This window comes from Pseudophryne corroboree, chromosome 11 (genome assembly GCF_028390025.1).
Source record: "Pseudophryne corroboree isolate aPseCor3 chromosome 11, aPseCor3.hap2, whole genome shotgun sequence".
Classification (NCBI taxonomy): Eukaryota; Metazoa; Chordata; class Amphibia; order Anura; family Myobatrachidae; genus Pseudophryne; species Pseudophryne corroboree.
Genome location: NC_086454.1, coordinates 305,188,756 through 305,207,979, shown reverse-complemented (window position 1 = coordinate 305,207,979; position 19,224 = coordinate 305,188,756). Strand labels below are relative to the sequence as shown.

Here is a 19,224-nt window from a genome sequence, read left to right as displayed (position 1 = left end):
ACTAGGACGTCAGAGAAAGTGAATTAAAGGGTTTGGAGCAGTTTTTCATGAAAACTGCTCCAAATGCCCTTTAATACATTCAGGTGATACTAAAAGAATGTGACAAGGGTGTGAAAACACCATTTCTCTAACGTCCTAGAAGATGCTGGGACTCCGTAAGGACCATGGGGATAGACGGGCTCCGCAGGAGACATGGGCACTTCAAGAAAGACTTTGGATCTGGGTGTGCACTGGCTCCTCCCTCTATGCCCCTCCTCCAGACCTCAGTTTGATACTGTGCCCAGTGGAGACTGGGTGCTTTCAGGGAGCTCTCCTGAGTTTCCTGTAAAAGAAAGTATTTTAGTTAGTTTTTTTATTTTCAGGGAGCCTGCTGGCAACAGGCTCCCTGCATCGAGGGACTGAGGAGAGAGAAACAGACCCACTTCTCTGAGTTTCAGGGCTCTGTTTCTTAGGCTACTGGACACCATTAGCTCCAGAGGGATCGGTACGCAGGTCTCACCCTCGCCGTCCATCCCAGAGCCGCGTCGCCGTCGTCTTCGCAGAGCTGGAAGAGAGAAGCCGGGTGAGTATGTGAGGAAAAGACTTCAGAGGCGGCAGAAGACACCTTGATCTTCATAGAGGTAACGCACAGCAGTGAAGCTGTGCGCCATTGCTCCCATTCACCTCACACACATCGGTCACTGTAAGGGCGCAGGGGGGGGGCGCCCTGGGCAGCAATAAAACCCCCCTGTGTCAAATACACATATATACATGTATAAAAAGAGCCCCCGCCATGTTATTAAGAAATTTGAGCGCGACAGAAGCCTGCCGCCGAGGTGGCGGGGCTTCTCCCTCAGCACTCACTAGCGCCATTTTTCTCCACAGACTCTCCCCTGCTTGACACACGGTGAAAGAGGGTTTTAAAGTAGAGGGGCGGGGGGGCACATAATTGGCGCATATACATGCTACAAAAGCGCTACTGGGTAAACATTCTGTGTTTTTTCCTGGGTCATATAGCGCTGGGGTGTGTGCTGGCATACTCTCTCTCTGTCTCTCCAAAGGGCCTGGTGGGGAACCTGTCTTCAGAAAAGAGCTTCCCTGTGTGTGTGTGGTGTGTCGGTACGCGTGTGTTGACATGTCTGAGGTTGAAGGCTCACCTAAGGAGGAGGGGGAGTGTATGAATGTTAGGTCTCCGTCGGCAGCGCCGACACCTGACTGGATGGATATGTGGAATGTTTTAAGTGCTAATGTTAATTTATTGCACAAAAGATTAGACAAAGCTGAAGCTAGGGTACAGTCAGGGAGTCAACCCATGTCTGTCCCAATGTCGCCGGGACCTTCGGGGTCTCAGAAGCGCCCACTATCCCAAATAGTTGACACAGATACCGACACGGATTTAGACTCCAGTGTCGACTACGATGATGCAAAATTGCAGCCAAGGGTGGCTAAATGTATTCAATATATGATTATCGCAATTAAAGATGTTTTGCATATCACTGAGGAACCCCCTGTCCCTGACATGAGGGTACACATGTATAAGGGAAAGAATCCTGAGGTCACCGTTCCCTCTTCACATGAGCTGAACGAATTATGCGAAAAAGCGTGGGAAACTCCAGACAAAAAACTGCAGATTTCCAAAAGGATTCTAATAGCGTATCCTTTCCCGTGACAGGACAGAATACGGTGGGAATCCTCCCCTAGGGTAGACAAAGCTTTGACACGCTTATCAAAAAAGATAGCGCTCCCATCCCAAGATACGGCTACCCTCAAGGATCCTGCTGACCGCAAGCAGGAGGTTACCTTGAAGTCCATTTACACACATTCTGGTACGTTACTCAGACCGGCAATTGCGTCGGCCTGGGTTTGTAGTGCTGTAGCAGCATGGACAGATTCTTTATCAGCGGATATTGAGACCCTTGATAAGGATACCATTTTAATGACCCTAGTGCATATAAAAGATATGCTGTCTTATATATGAGGGATGCCCAAAGAGACATTAGTTTACTGGGTTCCAGAATAAACGCTATGTCTATTTCTGCTAGGCGAGTCTTATGGACCCGACAGTGGAAGGGTGATGCCGACTCAAAGAGGCATATGGAGTTTTTGCCTTACAAAGGGTGAGGAATTGTTTGGAGAGGGCCTCTCGAACCTCGTCTCCACAGCTACGGCAGGTAAATCGAATTTTTTGCCTTATATTCCCTCACAATCTAAGAAAGCGCCTCATTATCAAATGCAGTCCTTTCGTTCAAATAAAAGTAAGAGTACGTGGATCGTCCTTTCTTGCCAGGGGTAAGTAGTATTCCACTCTTGCGCTTCACTAGGTTTACATGTATAAGAATATCTTCATATCCTTAGAACCTATATGTATCTTACATCCAATTTATAAGAGGATGTAATTCACAGAAAAAAGAACAATATAGTGCAGAGACCTTTTTAGAATTAATATGTCTGAAAGGACAAATGTACACTCACGAGGCAACTTGTAAAAATGAGCTCATCATAATTTCTCTCTCTTATGTCGACTTCCAGAGAAGGATTAATTTTCTTTCTCCATAATTCCAACCTAAATAAGGTGTGTATGTGTCTACCACAATGGTAAAACACAATAGCTCACACACATGAAACAAAAAGAGGCTTATAGTACAGACGTCCTTAAAAAGGTGTACAGGTTTTTATTTTGACAAGTTCGCACTTACATCACATAAAAAGATAAAAGCATATAGAATCTCTATATCACTTCCCACAGATGCCAAGGTAGTCCTCACCGGAGCGCAGAGGTCACAATAGACTGCTGGTAGGCTACGGTCCCGGGAACCGTGTAGCTCACCTATTCCAGGGGACAGCGGTGATGTTCAGGCAAATAGACATGATGGCGTCCCGTCTCAACAAAAAGCTACAAAGGTATTGCGCTAGGTCAAGAGACCCTCAGGCGGTAGCTGTGAATGCCCTAGTGACACCGTGGGTGTTCCAGTCGGTCTATGTATTTCCTCCTCTTCCTTTCATACCCAAGGTGTTGAGAATAATAAGAAAAGGAGGAGTGAGAACAATGCTCATTGTTCCAGGTTGGCCACGAAGAACCTGGTATCCGGATCTGCAGGAAATGCTCACAGAAGATCCGTGGCCTCTTCCTCTAAGACAGGACCTGTTGCAACAGGGTCCCTGTCTGTTCCAAGACTTACCGCGGCTGCGTTTGGCGGCATGGCGGTTGAACGCCGGATCCTAGCGGAAAAAGGTATTCCGGATGAGGTCATTCCTACGCTAATAAAGGCTAGGAAGGACGTGACATCTAAACATTATCACGGAATATGGCGAAAATATGTTTCTTGGTGTGAGGCCAGGAATGCTCCTACGGAAGAATTCCATCTAGGCCGTTTTCTTCACTTCCTACAAACTGGAGTGAATTTGGGCCTAAAATTAGGCTCCATTAAAGTTCAGATTTCGGCCTTATCCATTTTCTTTCAAAAGGAATTGGCCTCTCTGCCTGAAGTACAGACTTTTGTGAAGGGAGTACTGCATATTGGGGGTCATTCCGAGTTGTTCGCTCGTTATTTTTTTTTCGCAACGGATCGATTAGTCGCGAATGCGCATGCGCAATGTCCGCAGTGCGACTGCGCCAAATAAATTTGCTATGCAGTTAGGAATTTTACTCACGGTTTTTTCTTCGTTCTGGTGATCGTAATGTGATTGACAGGAAGTGGGTGTTTCTGGGCGGAAACAGGCCGTTTTATGGTTGTGTGTGAAAAAACGCTACAGTTTCTGGGAAAAACGCGGGAGTGGCTGAAGAAACGGAGGAGTGTCTGGGCGAACGCTGGGTGTGTTTGTGACGTCAAACCAGGAACGACAAGCACTGAACTGATCGCAGATGCCGAGTAAGTTTGAAGCTACTCAGAAACTGCTAAGAGGTGTGTAATCGCAATTTTGAGAATCTTTCGTTTGCAATTTTAAGAAGCAAAGATTCACTCCCAGTAGGCGGCGGCTTAGCGTGTGCAAAGCTGCTAAAAGTAGCTTGCGAGCGAACAACTCGGAATGAGGGCCATTCAGCCTCCTTTTGTACCTCCGGTGGCGCCTTGGGACCTTAACGTGGTGTTAAGTTTTCTTTAAACCACTTAAAACAGTGGAGTTGAAATATCTCACTTGGAAGGTGGTCATGTTGTTAGCCTTGGCTTCGGCTAGGCGAGTTTCGGAATTAGCGGCTTTATCACATAAAAGCCCCTATCTGGTTTTCCATATGGATAGAGCGGAATTGCGGACCCGTCCTCAATTCCTACCTAAGGTGGTCTCATCCTTTCATATGAACCAACCTATTGTCGTGCCTGTGGCTACACGTGACTTGGAGGATTCCGAGTCCCTTGATGTGGTCAGGGCTTTGAAGATTTACGTGGCCAGAACGGCTAGGATCAGAAAAACAGAAGCACTGTTTGTCCTGTATGCAGCCAACAAGGTTGGCGGCCCTGCTTCAAAGCAGACTATTGCTCGCTGGATCTGTAACACGATTCAGCAGGCGCATTCTACGGCAGGATTGCCGTTACCAAAATCGGTTAAGGCCCATTCCACTAGGAAGGTGGTCTCGTCTTGGGCGGCTGCCCGAGGGGTCTACTTGGTCGGGGTCAAACATCTTTGCAAAGTTCTATAAGTTTGATACCCTGGCTGAGGAGGACCGCCTGTTTGCTCAATCGATGTTGCAGAGTCATCCGCACTCTCCGTTTGGGAGCTTTGGTATAATCCCCATGGTCCTTACGGAGTCTCAGCATCCTCTAGGACGTTAGAGAAAATAAGATTTTAAACCTACCGGTAAATCTTTTTCCCGTAGTCCGTAGAGGATGCTGGGCGCCCGTCCCAAGTGCGGACGACTTCTGCAAGACTTGTATATAGTTATTGCTTTCATAAGGGTTATGTTATAGGTTTGTCGGTTTTGGACCGATGATATGTTGTTGTTTCATACTGTTAACTAGATAGTATATCACAGGTTATACGGTGTGGTTGGTGTGGCTGGTATGAATCTTGCCCTTAGATTAACAAAAATCCTTTCCTCGTACTGTCCGTCTCCTCTGGGCACAGTTTCTGTAACTGAGGTCTGGAGGAGGGGCATAGAGGGAGGAGCCAGTGCACACCCAGATCCAAAGTCTTTCTTGAAGTGCCCATGTCTCCTGCGGAGCCCGTCTATCCCCATGGTCCTTACGGAGTCCCAGCATCCTCTACGGACTACGAGAAAAAGATTTGCCGGTAGGTTTAAAATCTTATTTTTTCACATTATTTTAGTAAAAATAATGTGAATAAATAGGCCCCTTAGTGTGAAAGTATCTCCTCCTCCAGCTAGGAGAATTTAGGAGCTGCTGTGCTTCTTCATGGCCTTTAAGAAACTCCTGTCTGCGCTAGGTGGGGCTCATTCACAGAGATCCTGCACAAGCAAATCCTCTTGTGACATTGCGTGCCTAGACTTCCACCATAGTGCCCTGATGCTCAGAGGTTTGTAGAGCGGCGTGAAAGAGATTTGGGTGAAGCTGGGGGAGCTTTCTATTTTTGAAAGGACTAACCAATTTCACTTCATAAACATACAGTACTTATGTTTTGCAACAAATAGAGATCAGGGGGTTGCTAAACAGCACTTTTACACAGGTTTTCGTCAGGTGTCTCTGAGGTTTTCCTGCAGAATTTAAATCGTTTTTTTCTGCAGCAGAGTACGCTGGTATTCCACAGGGAATAACATCGGGGTGTAGAGTTGGATCTTCATCAGAGGCACCAACAAGCTAAAAGCTTTGACTATTCCCAGGATGCACTGCACTGCCTCCTCTATATAACCCCTCCTCCGTGCACAGGAGCTCGGTTTTAAAGTTGGTGCCTGCATAGCAGGTCACTAACATGTGGGGCCTAAAGAAAAAATAGAAGAAATTGAAGAAAGCTTTTATGAGAAGACTGAGCCGCAGCACTTTTAGGTCCAGGGGACATGCTGTGCTGCGGCTCCATCACCTCCCCTATGCGGTGCTGTATACTCCCGCGGCCTGGTTCCCAGGTAATTACAGCGGAGCCACACCGGTACTTTGACACACCGCCGCTGCTCACCTCCAGGATCGCGTGGCTGCAGGAATTGGGGAGTAGGTAAGAGGGTCCTCCAGATTCACACGCGGTCCATGGGAGACGGATCGCGCAGCTGGCGTGGACACTGTACTGCTCAGGGACCCCACTATATCCACCAGAGCAGTCACGGAGCGCAGGCATATTTCACTGGCTCCATATAGTACCGGTGGTGAAGTCCAGCATTGTAGGGATAGAGCGCTGCCTGTAGCCCCTTCCCCCAGCTCTGGGCGCCATCTCCTGCAAATGTTCCCGCCCTGGAGCTGCTTTCACTTTCCCTTCACTCTATGCTGAGACCTGGTGCCATTTTTCATGAAGGGCTGCTCACTATGGGATTGCTGGGTGCTGTCTCCTCTGTATAGCCGCCTGTTCCAGCGCCTTGCTTATACAGGGCACTTGAGTATTCTACCTGTCATTTTGACTGTGTTAAGAAATAAGTGTGTTACTGACAGAATAGGTGGCACGATTATTCTGTGATATACGTCCAGTTCTACTGTGCATTTTTTTATATCTCTGCATATACATATCTACTTTTATTTGTAAATTGCTTGTCAGTGCAGTATTATTGTTGTGTACATTATTCCTGCATTGAGTTTATGACTGAGTGGGCCATATAGCTGTGCGTGTCTTCCTTTAGTGTATCAGGCCTTCACACCTTTGCTATCATTATCATTATATTCTGAGCACTGTGAGGATAAGTGCGTCAGGGTCTCTCTCTCTCTCTCTCTCTCTCTCTCTCTCTCTCTCTCTCTCTCTCTCTCTCTCTCTCTCTCTCTCTCTCTCTCTATATATATATATATATATATATATATATATATATATATATATATATATATATATATATATAACATTCAGGAAGGAAAGGCGTCACTCCAGGTCTTTTAAGTGAATAAATCTTCAAAAGGTGTATTCAAAGTATCATCATGAAACCTTTCTGAATGTTTGTCTATACCATTATTGGAGGGCACCCAGGCAATTATACAAGAAAGATAAGGACCAGGAGTGCCGGGCACCATTGCTGCTATGTATATATACATATATTTCTACTGCGGGGTACACTGGGCTCCACAAGTCTGGACAATGGAGTGTAGAGTAGGATCTTGATCCGAGGCACCAACAGGCTCAAAGCTTTGACTGTTCCCAGAATGCACAGCGCCGCCTCCTCTGTCACCCCGCCTCCCAGCACAGGAGCTCAGTTTGTCAGTTGGTGCTGCAGTAAGCAGGCACTTAACAGAGGGGCTGCTCCAAGCAGCCCTGAGAATTGCTTTTTATGAGGTAAAAAGTGAAGACCTCAAGGGCAGCAGCGGTGGTAAATGTCTTGTGACATTCTCTGCTGCAGCTCCAGCTCTCCCCAGCGGCGCTGTACACTCCCGAGCCCTGGTTGCCGGGTACCTACAGCGGAGGCTCCGGTTTACTTCACGTTAGGCACACACGGCTGGGGCTCTCCAGGATCGCGTGGCCGCGCTTCGGGAGTTGGTAAGTGGGTCCCGCTCGCGGGACCCGGTCTTTATCGCGATCCGGCGCGGTCAGTGGGAGGCGGGCCACGCGCGCTGGCGGTGGACACTGTAGATACAGGTGATCCCACTAGATCATCAGGGCATGGGCGCAGGTCAGGTTTTCTCTTAAAACCGATTTTAATATCGCCCACAGTACCCGGTGGTTTTGCCAGCAAGGGGGATAAGGCTTAGACCTGAAGCCCCTCCCCCAGCCCCAGGGCGCCATTTCCAGCAAGTGTTCCCGCCCTGGAGCTGCATCTCTGTCTTTCCTCACTCCCTTTCAGTGTCTGCGGTGCCATTACTCCTCAGCTCACTGTTCCTGGGACTGCTTGGGCAAATCCTCCTATGTAAAGCCGCCTGGTTGTCAGTGCTGTGACTTTACATGACACTTAAGTATTCTACCTGCCTTTTTAGTCAGTGTTAGTAAGAAAGAGTGCATTTAGTCAGGGGTTTATAGTACAATTACCCTGTGATATACATCCAGTTTCTTACTCTGTAGTGTTGTATCTATTGACTATATAGCTGTGTAAGCTAGTCCAGTGCAGTATTATTGTCTGTAATAACCTCTGCATTGTACAAACTGGGACTATTTGTGTGTGCATTGATAGCTGAGTGGTGTCCATCTCGTGTCTTTCACTCAACTTGCTATCCCTATATTCTATAACCTGAGGGGGCTTGGTGCATCAGGTGTTATTTAATATAGGATTTTCAAAGAGATATACTGTATTACGTATTTTTCTCTGTTATTTAGTCACCATATCTCTCCTTTATCTCTGCTGGTGCTGACTACACTGCGCAGGGGTTTGGGTTTAGGGATATAGTGCTGCTAATAATTGTACTGTGTTACCTCATACTGCAAGTATCATGTCTGCTTCTGAGGGTAACGGTTCTGGGGCGGAACACACTGCTGGTGTTGCTGAAGCCACAGGCACATATGGGGAGAATTTAGCAGCTGTGGGCTCTGGTTCTGTGGGCTCCTTGCCCCCCAGTGGGACTGTGGCAACGGAGGCACATACTGACCCTCCGTGGGCCGCTTTTTCCACGCTTCTCCATACTCTAGTTCATAAACTAACACCCCCTATGGGACCCCCAATGCCGGTACTACCGTATGTGGTCCCTGCAGCTAACCCGCCGTGGGCGGATGATTTATCTGCTCAATTAAAGAAGTTGAACCAGTCCCTGACTACTAAAAAGTCTGACCAACGCTCGCCTAAGTCCAAGAGGTCCTCTAAGCGCGCGCTCGTCTCCTCACAATCCACTGCTGTCACTGACACCTCGTCTGATGACGACAGCACATACACTGACCCCACAGGTTCTGACTCAGATACGGCTGATGGGGAGGGTAGTTCACATGTGGATGTTCCTGATCTTTTGGAGGCTGTTAAGTTAATTCTGCAGATTACGGATGATCCCGAGCCATCCGTTCCTCCTAAGAAACCAGATAGGTTCAAGCGTCAGAAGGTGATTAAACAAGTTTTACCTCACTCTGACCACCTAGTGGATATACGTCAGGAACCCTGGCAAAGTCCGGGTACGAAGTTTGTGCCTCAAAAGAAGATGCTGGCTCGCTATCCCCTCGCGGCAGAGCTGTCTAAGAATTGGGAAACGCCTCCTCCAGTAGACTCACATGTGGCTAGGATGGTGGTTTCCTCAGCTCTACCTGTCACTACCGTCACGTCTCTAAAAGAGCCTACGGATAAACGTGTCGAGGGTTGTCTAAAGGCGATTTACACCCTCACGGGTGCTGCACAATGGCCCACTATTGCAGCTACATGGGCGGCAGAGGCTATTGAAGCATGGGCCCAGAGGCTATTGGAGCATGGGCTGAAATCTCCTCTGACCATGCTAGACAATGCTTGTCCTATATTGTCACAGCTTCTCGCTATATTAAAGAGGCGGCTTATGATGCCGGTATCCTAGCAGCCAAGGCCTCTACTACGTCAGTCCTGGCTCGCAGGATATTGTGGTTGAGATCCTGGTCTGTGGATCTGGACTCTAGAAAAACCCTGGAGGTACTCCCTTTCAAGGGGGATATTCTGTTTGGGGAGGACTTAAATAAGATAGTGGCTGATTTGGCTACTGCCAAAACTGCCTGTCTGCCTAATACAGCTCCTTCTGTGTCGAAGGCCAAAGGCACGTCCTTTCGCCCCTTTCGTCCTTCAGGTAAAGCAAAAGGTCAGGCGTACCATAAGCAGGCCCGCACTTCCAGAACTGGTAAGCCGAAGCCCAAAAGAGCTTGGGCTGCCCGTCAGCCAGCAGCCAAGACCGATAAGCCTGCCGCATGACGGGGCGGGCCTCCCCCTGGGGGATCCCAGGGTGGGGGGCCGGCTTCTAGGATATACCCAGGAATGGTTGATGACCACTTCAGATGCCTGGGTACGGGAAGTCGTCACTTGAGGTTACGCCATAACCTTCAAAAACCGACCCCCTCATCGATTTTGCCAGACAGACGTCTCGTCGGACCAGACAAAGGCAAACACTCTGCATTCGGTGGTACAGACCCTCCTGGATACAGGAGTCGTAGTACAGGTGCCTCTTGCTCAGAGGGGCCGGGGGTACTATTCTCCGCTGTTTCTAGTCCCGAAACCGAATGGGTCCTCCCGGCCCATTCTCAACCTCAAGGCACTGAACAAATTTGTGAAGGTTTCCAAGTTCCGTATGGAAACCCTTCGCTCTATAGTTCTGGCCTTGGAATCTGGGGACTACATGGTCTCCCTGGACATACAGGATGCTTACCTGAATATGCCTATAGCAGTGTCACATCAACAATACCTGAGGTTCGCTATTGGCAACCTCCATTACCAGTTTCGGGCGTTACCTTTTGGTTTAACAACGGCTCCGCGAGTCTTCACCAAAGTTATGGCGGTGATGACGGTGGTACTCTGCCGTCAAGGGGTCAGGATACTGCCGTATCTGGACGACTTGTTAATCCTGGCAAATTCCCCAGATCTTCTCCTGCGTCATCTGGATATGACGGTCCGGTTTCTACAAGCCCACGGGTGGCTCATCAACTGGAAGAAATCCTCCCTGGTCCCTGCTCAGAGCATGGTGCATCTGGGAGCGCTGTTGGACACTCACAACCAGAGGTTGTTCTTGTCTCAGGAGAAAGTCCTGAAACTTCAGGACAGGATTCGTTGCTTCCTTTCTCGTCCGCAAGTGTCGATACATTCGGCAATGCAGGTGCTGGGCCTCATGGTGTCAGCATTCGACATGGTGGAGTATGCTCAATTCCATTCTCGCCCCCTCCAGAAGCTGATTCTAGCCAAGTGGGATGGCCTGCCTCAACGGATCAGGTCTCACATGATCTCTTTGACTCCGGAGGTCCGTCTGTCGCTGCTCTGGTGGCTCCTGGACCAACAATTGTGCAGAGGCCATCCCTTCTGGATATCCAACTGGGTCCTGTTGACGACAGATGCCAGTCTAAGAGGTTGGGGCGCGGTGCTGGAGCAGCACTCCTTGCAGGGTCGGTGGACCAAGGAGGAATCTCTCCTCTCGATCAACATTCTGGAATTTTTCGGGCGGTCTTCAATGCGTTGAACCTAGCCCAGCATTTGATTCAGAACCGTCCTGTTCAAGTGCAGTCGGACAACGCCACCACAGTGGCTTACATAAATCATCAAGGTGGCACTCAAAGCCGTTTGGCAATGAAGGAAACCTCACGGATTCTACGTTGGGCAGAACGCCATCTACCGGCAATATCGGCAATATTCATTCCGGGAGTCCTGAATTGGGAAGCGGACTTTCTCAGTTGTCAGGACGTGCATACCGGCGAGTGGGGCCTCCATCCAGAAGTGTTTCAACTCCTCGTGGAAAGGTGGGGTCTTCCAGATGTGGATCTGATGGCGTCTCGACACAATCACAAGGTTCCGGTCTTCGGAGCAAGGACAAGGGATCCTCAAGCAGCATTCGTGGATGTGCTGGCAGTGCCGTGGAGGTTTTGGCTGCAGTACGTGTTCCCTCCGGTGTCACTCCTGCCCAGGGTAATTCGGAAGTTCAAGCAAGAAAAAGGAAATCTGCTTCTCATAGCTCCGGCGTGGCCCAGACGGCACTGGTTCTCAGACCTGCAAGACCTATCGTCAGAGCGTCCATTCTACTTCCACAACGCCCAGACCTCCTCGTTCAGGGCCCCTGTGTCTACCAGGACCTAGCCCGGCTGTCTTTGACGGCGTGGCTCTTGAAGCTTCCGTCTTAAGAGCTAAGGGTTTTTCTGAAGAGGTCATTAAAACTATGTTGCGGGCCCGGAAACCGGCCTCTGCTCGGATTTACCATCGGGTCTGGCATTCCTACTTTGTTTGGTGCGCATCTAACCATTATGACGCTTCCAAGTTTAGTACATCCAAACTTTTGGCTTTTCTACAGCAGGGCCTAGATTTAGGCCTGCGTCTGGCCTCCCTCAAGGTTCATACTTCTGCCTTGTCGGTGTGGTTTCAGAGAAAAATTGCGACTTTACCTGATGTTCATACTTTCACTCAGGGTGTGTTGCGTATCCAATCTCCCTATGTCCCGCCTGTGGCTCCTTGGGACTTGACAGTGGTTTTGGAGGCGTTGCAGGAGCCTCCATTTGAACCTCTTGGTTCAAGCTGACCTTAAGTGGCTTTACCTTAAGGTGGTGTTCTTGCTGGCTATTGCCTCTGCTAGAAGAGTGTCGGATTTGGGTGCCTTGTCTTGTAGTTCCCCATATCTGATTTTTCACCGTGACCGGGCGGTTCTTAGGACTCGTCCCGGATATTTACCTAAGGTGGTTTCTTTGTTCCACCTTAATCAGGAGATTGTGGTTCCAGCTTTTGTTTCTCCTGATGTGTCTCCCAAAGAACGGTCTTTGGATGTGGTACGGGCTCTCCGTATCTATGTGAAGAGAACTGCTTCTATTCGAAAGTCTGATTCTCGATTTGTTTGGATTTCACAAACGTGGCTGGCCTGCTCACAAGCAGACCCTGGCCAGGTGGATTAGAATGGTGATTGCGCATGCTTATGTGAAGGCTGGTCTGTCAGCTCCTGTTCACATTACGGCCCATTCTACTCGGTCTGTGGGACCTTCATTGGGCGGCCCGCCGTGGTGCAACCCTTGAACAATTGTGCAAGGCGGCTACGTGGTCATCTGTGAACACGTTCATAGGGTTCTATGTCTTCAATACTGCCGCTTCCCAGGATGCTTCCTTTGGACACAGGGTTCTTGCGCCCGCTACAGTGCGTCCCCTCCCATAAGGAACTGCTTTAGGACATCCTCCTTGTGGAGCCCAGTGTACCCCGCAGCAGAAAACGAGTTTTATGGTAAGAACTTACCCTTGTTAAAACTCTTTCTGCGAGGTACACTGGGCTCCACAAGGCGCCCACCCTGACGCACTTAGCTTTTTTGGGTTGATATGGCATTAGCTGCTGACACTTCTCTTGTCGTGAGAGTGTGGTGTATGTGGCTACTAACCGTTGTCGTCTCTTTTCCTGCTACTGCATTGGGCTGGTTAACTAAACTGAGCTCCTGTGCTGGGAGGCGGGGTTATAGAGGAGGCGGCGCTGTGCATTCTGGGAACAGTCAAAGCTTTGAGCCTGTTGGTGCCTCGGATCAAGATCCTACTCTACACCCCATTGTCCAGACTTGTGGAGCCCAGTGTGCCTCGCAGAAAGAGTTTTAACAAGGGTAAGTTCTTACCATAAAACTCGTGTTTTATATTTATATATATATATATATATATATATACACACACACACACACACACACACACACACACACACACACACACACACACAGCCGGCCCGAGCTTAATTTTTTTGGTAAGCGAATTTAGCGCCCCTTGATGGGATCAAATTCTAAAAGAGGTGTGGTCTCACAAGGAAGGGGCGTGGCCACACAATAGTGCCCCCAGGGGTCCAGGGAGATTGTCAATGACAGGGAGAAAGTGCGTGACTGGGTGGCAGAGGTGATGGAGATAGTGGGTGACTGATGAGGCTGGTGTTACAGGGAGATAGTGAGTGCCATGTGCCCACAGTGCTACATGTGACCCCACAGTGCCAGATACAGATATGCCCCCACAGTGCTATGTGCCAGATATGCCCCACAGTGCCATATGACCACAATGCCACATATGCCCCCACAGTGCTAGCTATGCCCCCACAGTGCTAGCTATGCCCACAATGCCAGATATGCCCCCATAGTGCTGCTCACCGTTTTGCTGCTGTGTGTGTGTGTGTGTGGAGAGCGCAGCGCGCGCCTCTCCTGCCTGCCGCCCTGCCCCTCAGTCTGGTCTCCGGCGGTGACGGCAGAGTGTATATCTCAAATCAGGCGCCGGTCCGCGAGCTCTGATTGGCTAACGAACCGGCACCTGATTTGAGCTATACACTCCGCCGTCACTGCTGGAGACCAGACTGAGGGGCAGGGCGGCAGGCAGGAGAGGCGCGCGCTATGCTCTCCGTGCCTCTTGTGGATGGGCGGCGGATCGCGATCGACTGGTCGCATGTCCGATCGCGATCGACTGTTTGGCCACCCCTGCCGGCGCCTTCAACACTGTGACGCCTTACCCGTGCGCGTACCACGCGTAACGGGCGTGCCGGCCCTATATATATATATATATATATATAATATAGCTACACAGTCTATACATCTCAGTGTATTTTTCTGTGTATTTCAGTCACCCCATACCGGTTTATTTCTCTGTTTGTGTCCTGCTTTTATTAGTACATGAATCAGGGGATTAGGTATTCATATTGTTTGGCTATAATGTCTGCCACACAGGGCGGGAATTCTGCGGACGCTCCTGCCTCCGGCAGTGCTGATCCCACGTATTTACCAGGGGGGATCCTGCTGCTGAGGATGTGGGTGCTGGGTCCCTTACCTCTCCCACTCCACCTGTAGCACCCATGGCCAATCAATAGCCACCCTGGGCTACCTTCTCTTGTATGTTACATACTTTGGTAACACATATTACGCCCCCTGAGGGACTTCCTGTGCGATTTCAGCCACAAATTGTCCCTGTAGCAAATCTGCCTTGGGCGGACACACTATCTAACCAGATACAGGTTTTAAATAAATCTTTTGTTAAACAGAAGTCTACACCTCAGCCTTCTGGGGCTAAGTGGCCCTCTAAGCGTGTGGTTTCCTCCTCTCAATCCACTCATGTATCAGATACTTCTTATGATGAGGATGGGGTCTATACTGATCCGACTGATTATGACTTGGCGGCCTCTGATGATGGGTAGCATGTCACTCAGATTGATGTCCCTGACTTAGTGGAAGCTATCAAAATGGGTCTCCAGATTGATGATGAAGCTGATCCCACTATCGCATCAAAAAAGCCTGATAAATTCAAGCGTCAGAAAGTGGCTAAAGTAGTTTTCCTCACTCTGACCTTTTAATTGACATACGTCAAGAGGCTTGGGTCTCCCCAGGAAAGAAGTTTGCCATATCCAAGAAGATGTTGGCTCGTTTTCCTATCCCTGCGGTGTTGAATAACAAGTGGGAAACTCCACCGCGCTCGTCGACTCTCATGTCGGCCGGATTGTGGTATCCTCTTTTCTGCCTGTCACCACTGTCACCTCCCTGAAGGAACCGACAGATAAGCGTGTGGAGGGATGCCTGAAGTGTATTTATTCCTTAACAGGGGCACTTCACAGGCCCACTATTGCGGCCTCCTGGGCTGCAAAAGCTATTGATGCGTGGGTTCTGGTTTTGTAGGAAGATCTACCTCAGGATATTTCTGACATTGCCAAACAGTGTCTGTCTCATATTACGACCGCCTCCCATTATACTGAAGAGGCGTCCTCTGAGGCAGGTATTCTGGCGTCCAAAGCGTCCACTACGTCTATTTTTGCTTGCCGGATTCTGTGGTTGCGGTCCTGGAAGGTGGACCTAGATTCCAAGAAGACTCTGGAGGTACTCCCTTTTAAGGGAGACATTCTATTTGGAGAAGATCTTAATAAGATCGTGACTAACTTAGCCTCTGCTAAGACTGCGTGCCTTCCTAATACTACCCCTTCTGCTCCGAAAGCTAAAAGTACTACTTTTCATTTCTTTCGGACTTCAGGTAAATCAAAGGATCAGGTGTACTTGAGCAAGCCTCGTACTTCCAAAACCGGTAAGCCTAAAATCGAAACAATCCTGGGCTTCCCGTCAGCCTGCTTCCAAACAGGACAAGCCTGCAGCATGACGGGACGGGTTTCCACTTGGGGGACCCAAGGGTTGGAGGCCGACTCCTGTACTTCACCCAGGTCTGGTTAAGGACCACTTCAGATGCGTGGGTGCAGGACGTTGTCTCACGGGTATGCGGTCTCTTTCAAGAGACGTCCCCCTCGCCAGTTCTGCGCAATGGTCATCCCTTCGTACCCGTTGAAGGCACAAGCTCTACACTTGGTTGTCCAATCCCTCCTGGAGTGGTTGTGCCGGTGCCTATCTCTCAAAGAGGGAGGGGCTACTACTCGACCCTGTTTCTAGTACCGTAAATCCAATGGGTCTTTCCGGCCTATTCTCAACCTCAAGTCACTGAACAAGTTTGTGAGAGTTTCCAAGTTCCGTATGCTGTCTCTGCCGTTTGGACTGACCATGGCCCCTCGGAGTTTCACCAAGGTCATGGCCGTGATGACAGCTCATCTCCGTCAACAGGGAATCAGGATCCTACCGTATCTGGATGACCTGCTGATCCTGACAAGCTCCCAAGATGTCCTCCTGAGTCATCTCCAGCTGACTGTGCAATTCCTCACAGCCCACGGGTGGCTGATCAATTGGAAAAAGTCCTCCCTGGTCCCTGTGCAGCGAATGGTGCACCTGGGTGCTCTACTGGATACGCACAGCCGGAGGTTGTTTCTGTCTCCAGAGAAGGTCCTGAGGCTTCAGGACAGGATCATATACTTCCTCCCTGGCCCAAGAGTGTTCGTTCACTCGGCGATGCAAGTACTAGGCCTGCTGGTGTCTACTTTCGACATGGTGGAGTATGCTCAATTCCATTCTCGCCCTCTCCAACGGTTAATCCTATGCAAGTGGGACGGTCTGCCTCAGCGGATCAGGTCTCAAATGATAGTCCTGACCCCAGAGGTCCGCTTGTCCTTGTCCTGGTGGCTCCAGGATCAACAGTTGAGCAGGAGCCGTCGCTTCTGGATTCCCAACTGGGTCCTCCTGACAACGGACACAAGTCTGAGGGGCTGGGGCGCGGTGTTCGAGCAACATTCTCTCCAGGGTCACTGGACCAAGGAGGAGTCTCTCCTCCTCATCAACATTCTGGAACTGCGGGCAGTGTTCAAGGCATTGACACTAGCCCTGCCTCTGTAAGGAACAGGCCTGTTCAAGTATAGACGGACAACACCACCGCAGTGGCATACATAAATCATCAAGGCGGCACTCGAAGCCGAAAAGCAATGATGGAAGTGTCCAGTATTCTTCAATGGGCGGAACGCCATCTGCCAGCAATATCGGCAGTGTTCGTTCCGGGTGTCATCAACTGGGAGTGGATTTCCTCAGTCGTCAGGACATACACGCTGGAGAGTGGATACTTCATCCGGAGGTGTTTCAACTCCTAGTGGACAAGTGGGGCCTACCAGACGTAGATTTGATGGCGTCTCGACACAATCACAAAATTCCGGTCTTCTGATCACAAACAGGGCAGCGTTCGTGGACGCACTGGCAATTCCATGGAAATTTTGCCTGCCATACGTTTTCCTCCGGAATCACTCCTGCCCAAGGAGGAATACTACTTCTAGCCGCTCCAGCGTGGCCCAGACTGCATTGGTTCTCAGACCTGCAGGGTCTATCGATGGAACGTCCTCTACTACTTCCTCAATGCCCAGACCTCCTCGTTCAGGGCACTTGTGTCTACCCAGACCTAGCCAGACTGGCTTTGACGGCGTTGCTCTTGAAGCGTCACTCCTAAGGACCAAAGCATTCTCTGAGGCAGTCATCCAAACTATGCTGAAGGCCCGTAAACCGGATTTGGCTTGGATTTACTACAGGGTCTGAAACTCTTATTTCACCTGGTGTGCTGCTAAGAACTACAATGTATAGAAGTTCAAAACCTCATGGCTTCTGGCCTTTCTGCAGCAAGGCCTGGACTTAGGCCTTCGTCTGGCTTCCCTCAAGGTTCATATTTCTGCCTTGTCGGTATGGTTTTCAGAGGAAAATTGCGTCTATTCCTGATGTTCATACATTCGCTCAGGGTGTTTTGCGGATACAACCTCCCTATGTCCCTCTCTGTGGCTCCATGGGATCTGTCTGTTGTCCTTAATGCCCTGCAAGGGTCTCCCTTTGAGCCTCTTGATTCTGTGGACCTGAAATGGCTTACTATTAAGGCCTGTTCCTGTTGGCTATTGCCTCTGCTAGAAAAGTGTCGGACTTATGGGCCCTACACACTGTGCGATTTTAGTGAAAGATATGAACAAACTCGTTCATTAATGAACGAGATACCGTTCATATCTTTCAGTGTGGAGGCACCAGCGATGAACAATGCGAGGCCCCGCGCTTGTTCATCGCTGGTGCCCCGTCGCCTGTGCATGCAGGCCAATATGGACGATCTCGTCCATATTTGCCTGCACTTCTATGGAGCCAGGTGACGGGGGGAGCTCGGCGACGGATCGGTATGTGTGTGTAGGGCCCATTAGGCGCTTTTTCCTGTCGTCCGCCCTTCCTGATATTTCATCGTGACCGGGCAGTTCTCCGTACTCGCCCTGCCCTGGTTACCTGCCTAAGGTAGTGTCATCTTTCCACCTTAACCAAGAGATTGTGGTTTTCAGCCTTTATCTCTCCTGGTTTGTCTTCCAAAGAAAGGTCTTTGGATGTGGTATGGGCTCTCCTTATATATGTGGAGAGGACTGCCTCCATTCGGATGTCTAATTCCCTCTTCGTACGTGGCTGGCCTGCAAACAAGCAAACTTTGGCCAGATGGATTAGAATGGTGATTGCACAAGCTTATGCGCAGGCTGGGCTCCCAGCTACTGCTGCTATCAAGGCCCATTCTACTTGGTCTGTTGGACCTTCTTGAACGGCCCGCCGTGGCGCGTCCGCAGAATAATTGTGCAAGGCGGCTACGTAGTCCTCAGTGAACACATTCATCAGGTTCTATGCCTTTGATACTTCCGCCTCCTTTGGACGCCGGGTTCTTGTGCCCACTACAGTGCGTCCCCTCCCATGAGGAACTGCTTTGGATCATCCCCGATGTTATTCCCTGCGGAATACCAGTGTACCCCACTGCAGGAAAGGAGATTTATGGTAGATTTGCCATTGTTAAATATCTTTCTGCGAGGTACACTGGATTTCACAGGGTGCCCACTCTGACGCACTTAGCTTCTTTGGGTTTGTATGGCATTAGCCGCTGGTCCCTTCTCCTGTCGTGAGAATGTGACTAACATCTACCGTCTCTTTACCTGCTACTGCATTGGGCTGGTTAACAAAACTGAGCTCCTGTGCACGGAGGAGGGGTTATATACAGGAGGCGGCGCAGTGCATCCTGGGAACAGTCAAAGCTTTAGCCTGTTGGTGCCTCGGATCAAGATCCAACTCTACACACCGATGTTATTCCTTGTGGAATCCAGTGTACCTCGCAGAAAGAGATTTAACAATTGTAAATCTACCATAAATCTCCTTCTTTTTTTTTTCTTCTTTTTTTAAGCAATGCACTACGCCGCTTTACACCCAGAAACTTGGTGGTTTATAAAAAAGAACAGTTTATAAGCTTCCCCACTCCCACCCCCTAGGTTCCATCCT

General features: G+C 49.7%; 1 protein-coding gene across 3 annotated transcripts in view; it reads left to right on the top strand.

The window, feature by feature from the left end:
- GAN (gigaxonin) overlaps positions 1-19,224 on the top strand; it is a 291,113-nt gene that overhangs the window by 20,296 nt on the left and 251,593 nt on the right. Inside the window, exon 1 of one of the 3 annotated variants that reach the window (XM_063945566.1) lies at positions 7,256-7,326. The exons of 1 other annotated variant lie outside the window; for it this stretch is intronic. In XM_063945566.1, the coding sequence (XP_063801636.1) occupies positions 7,322-7,326 (5 nt within the window). In that variant the 5' untranslated portion in view covers positions 7,256-7,321. One more of the 3 variants, XM_063945567.1, reaches the window with a different exon arrangement.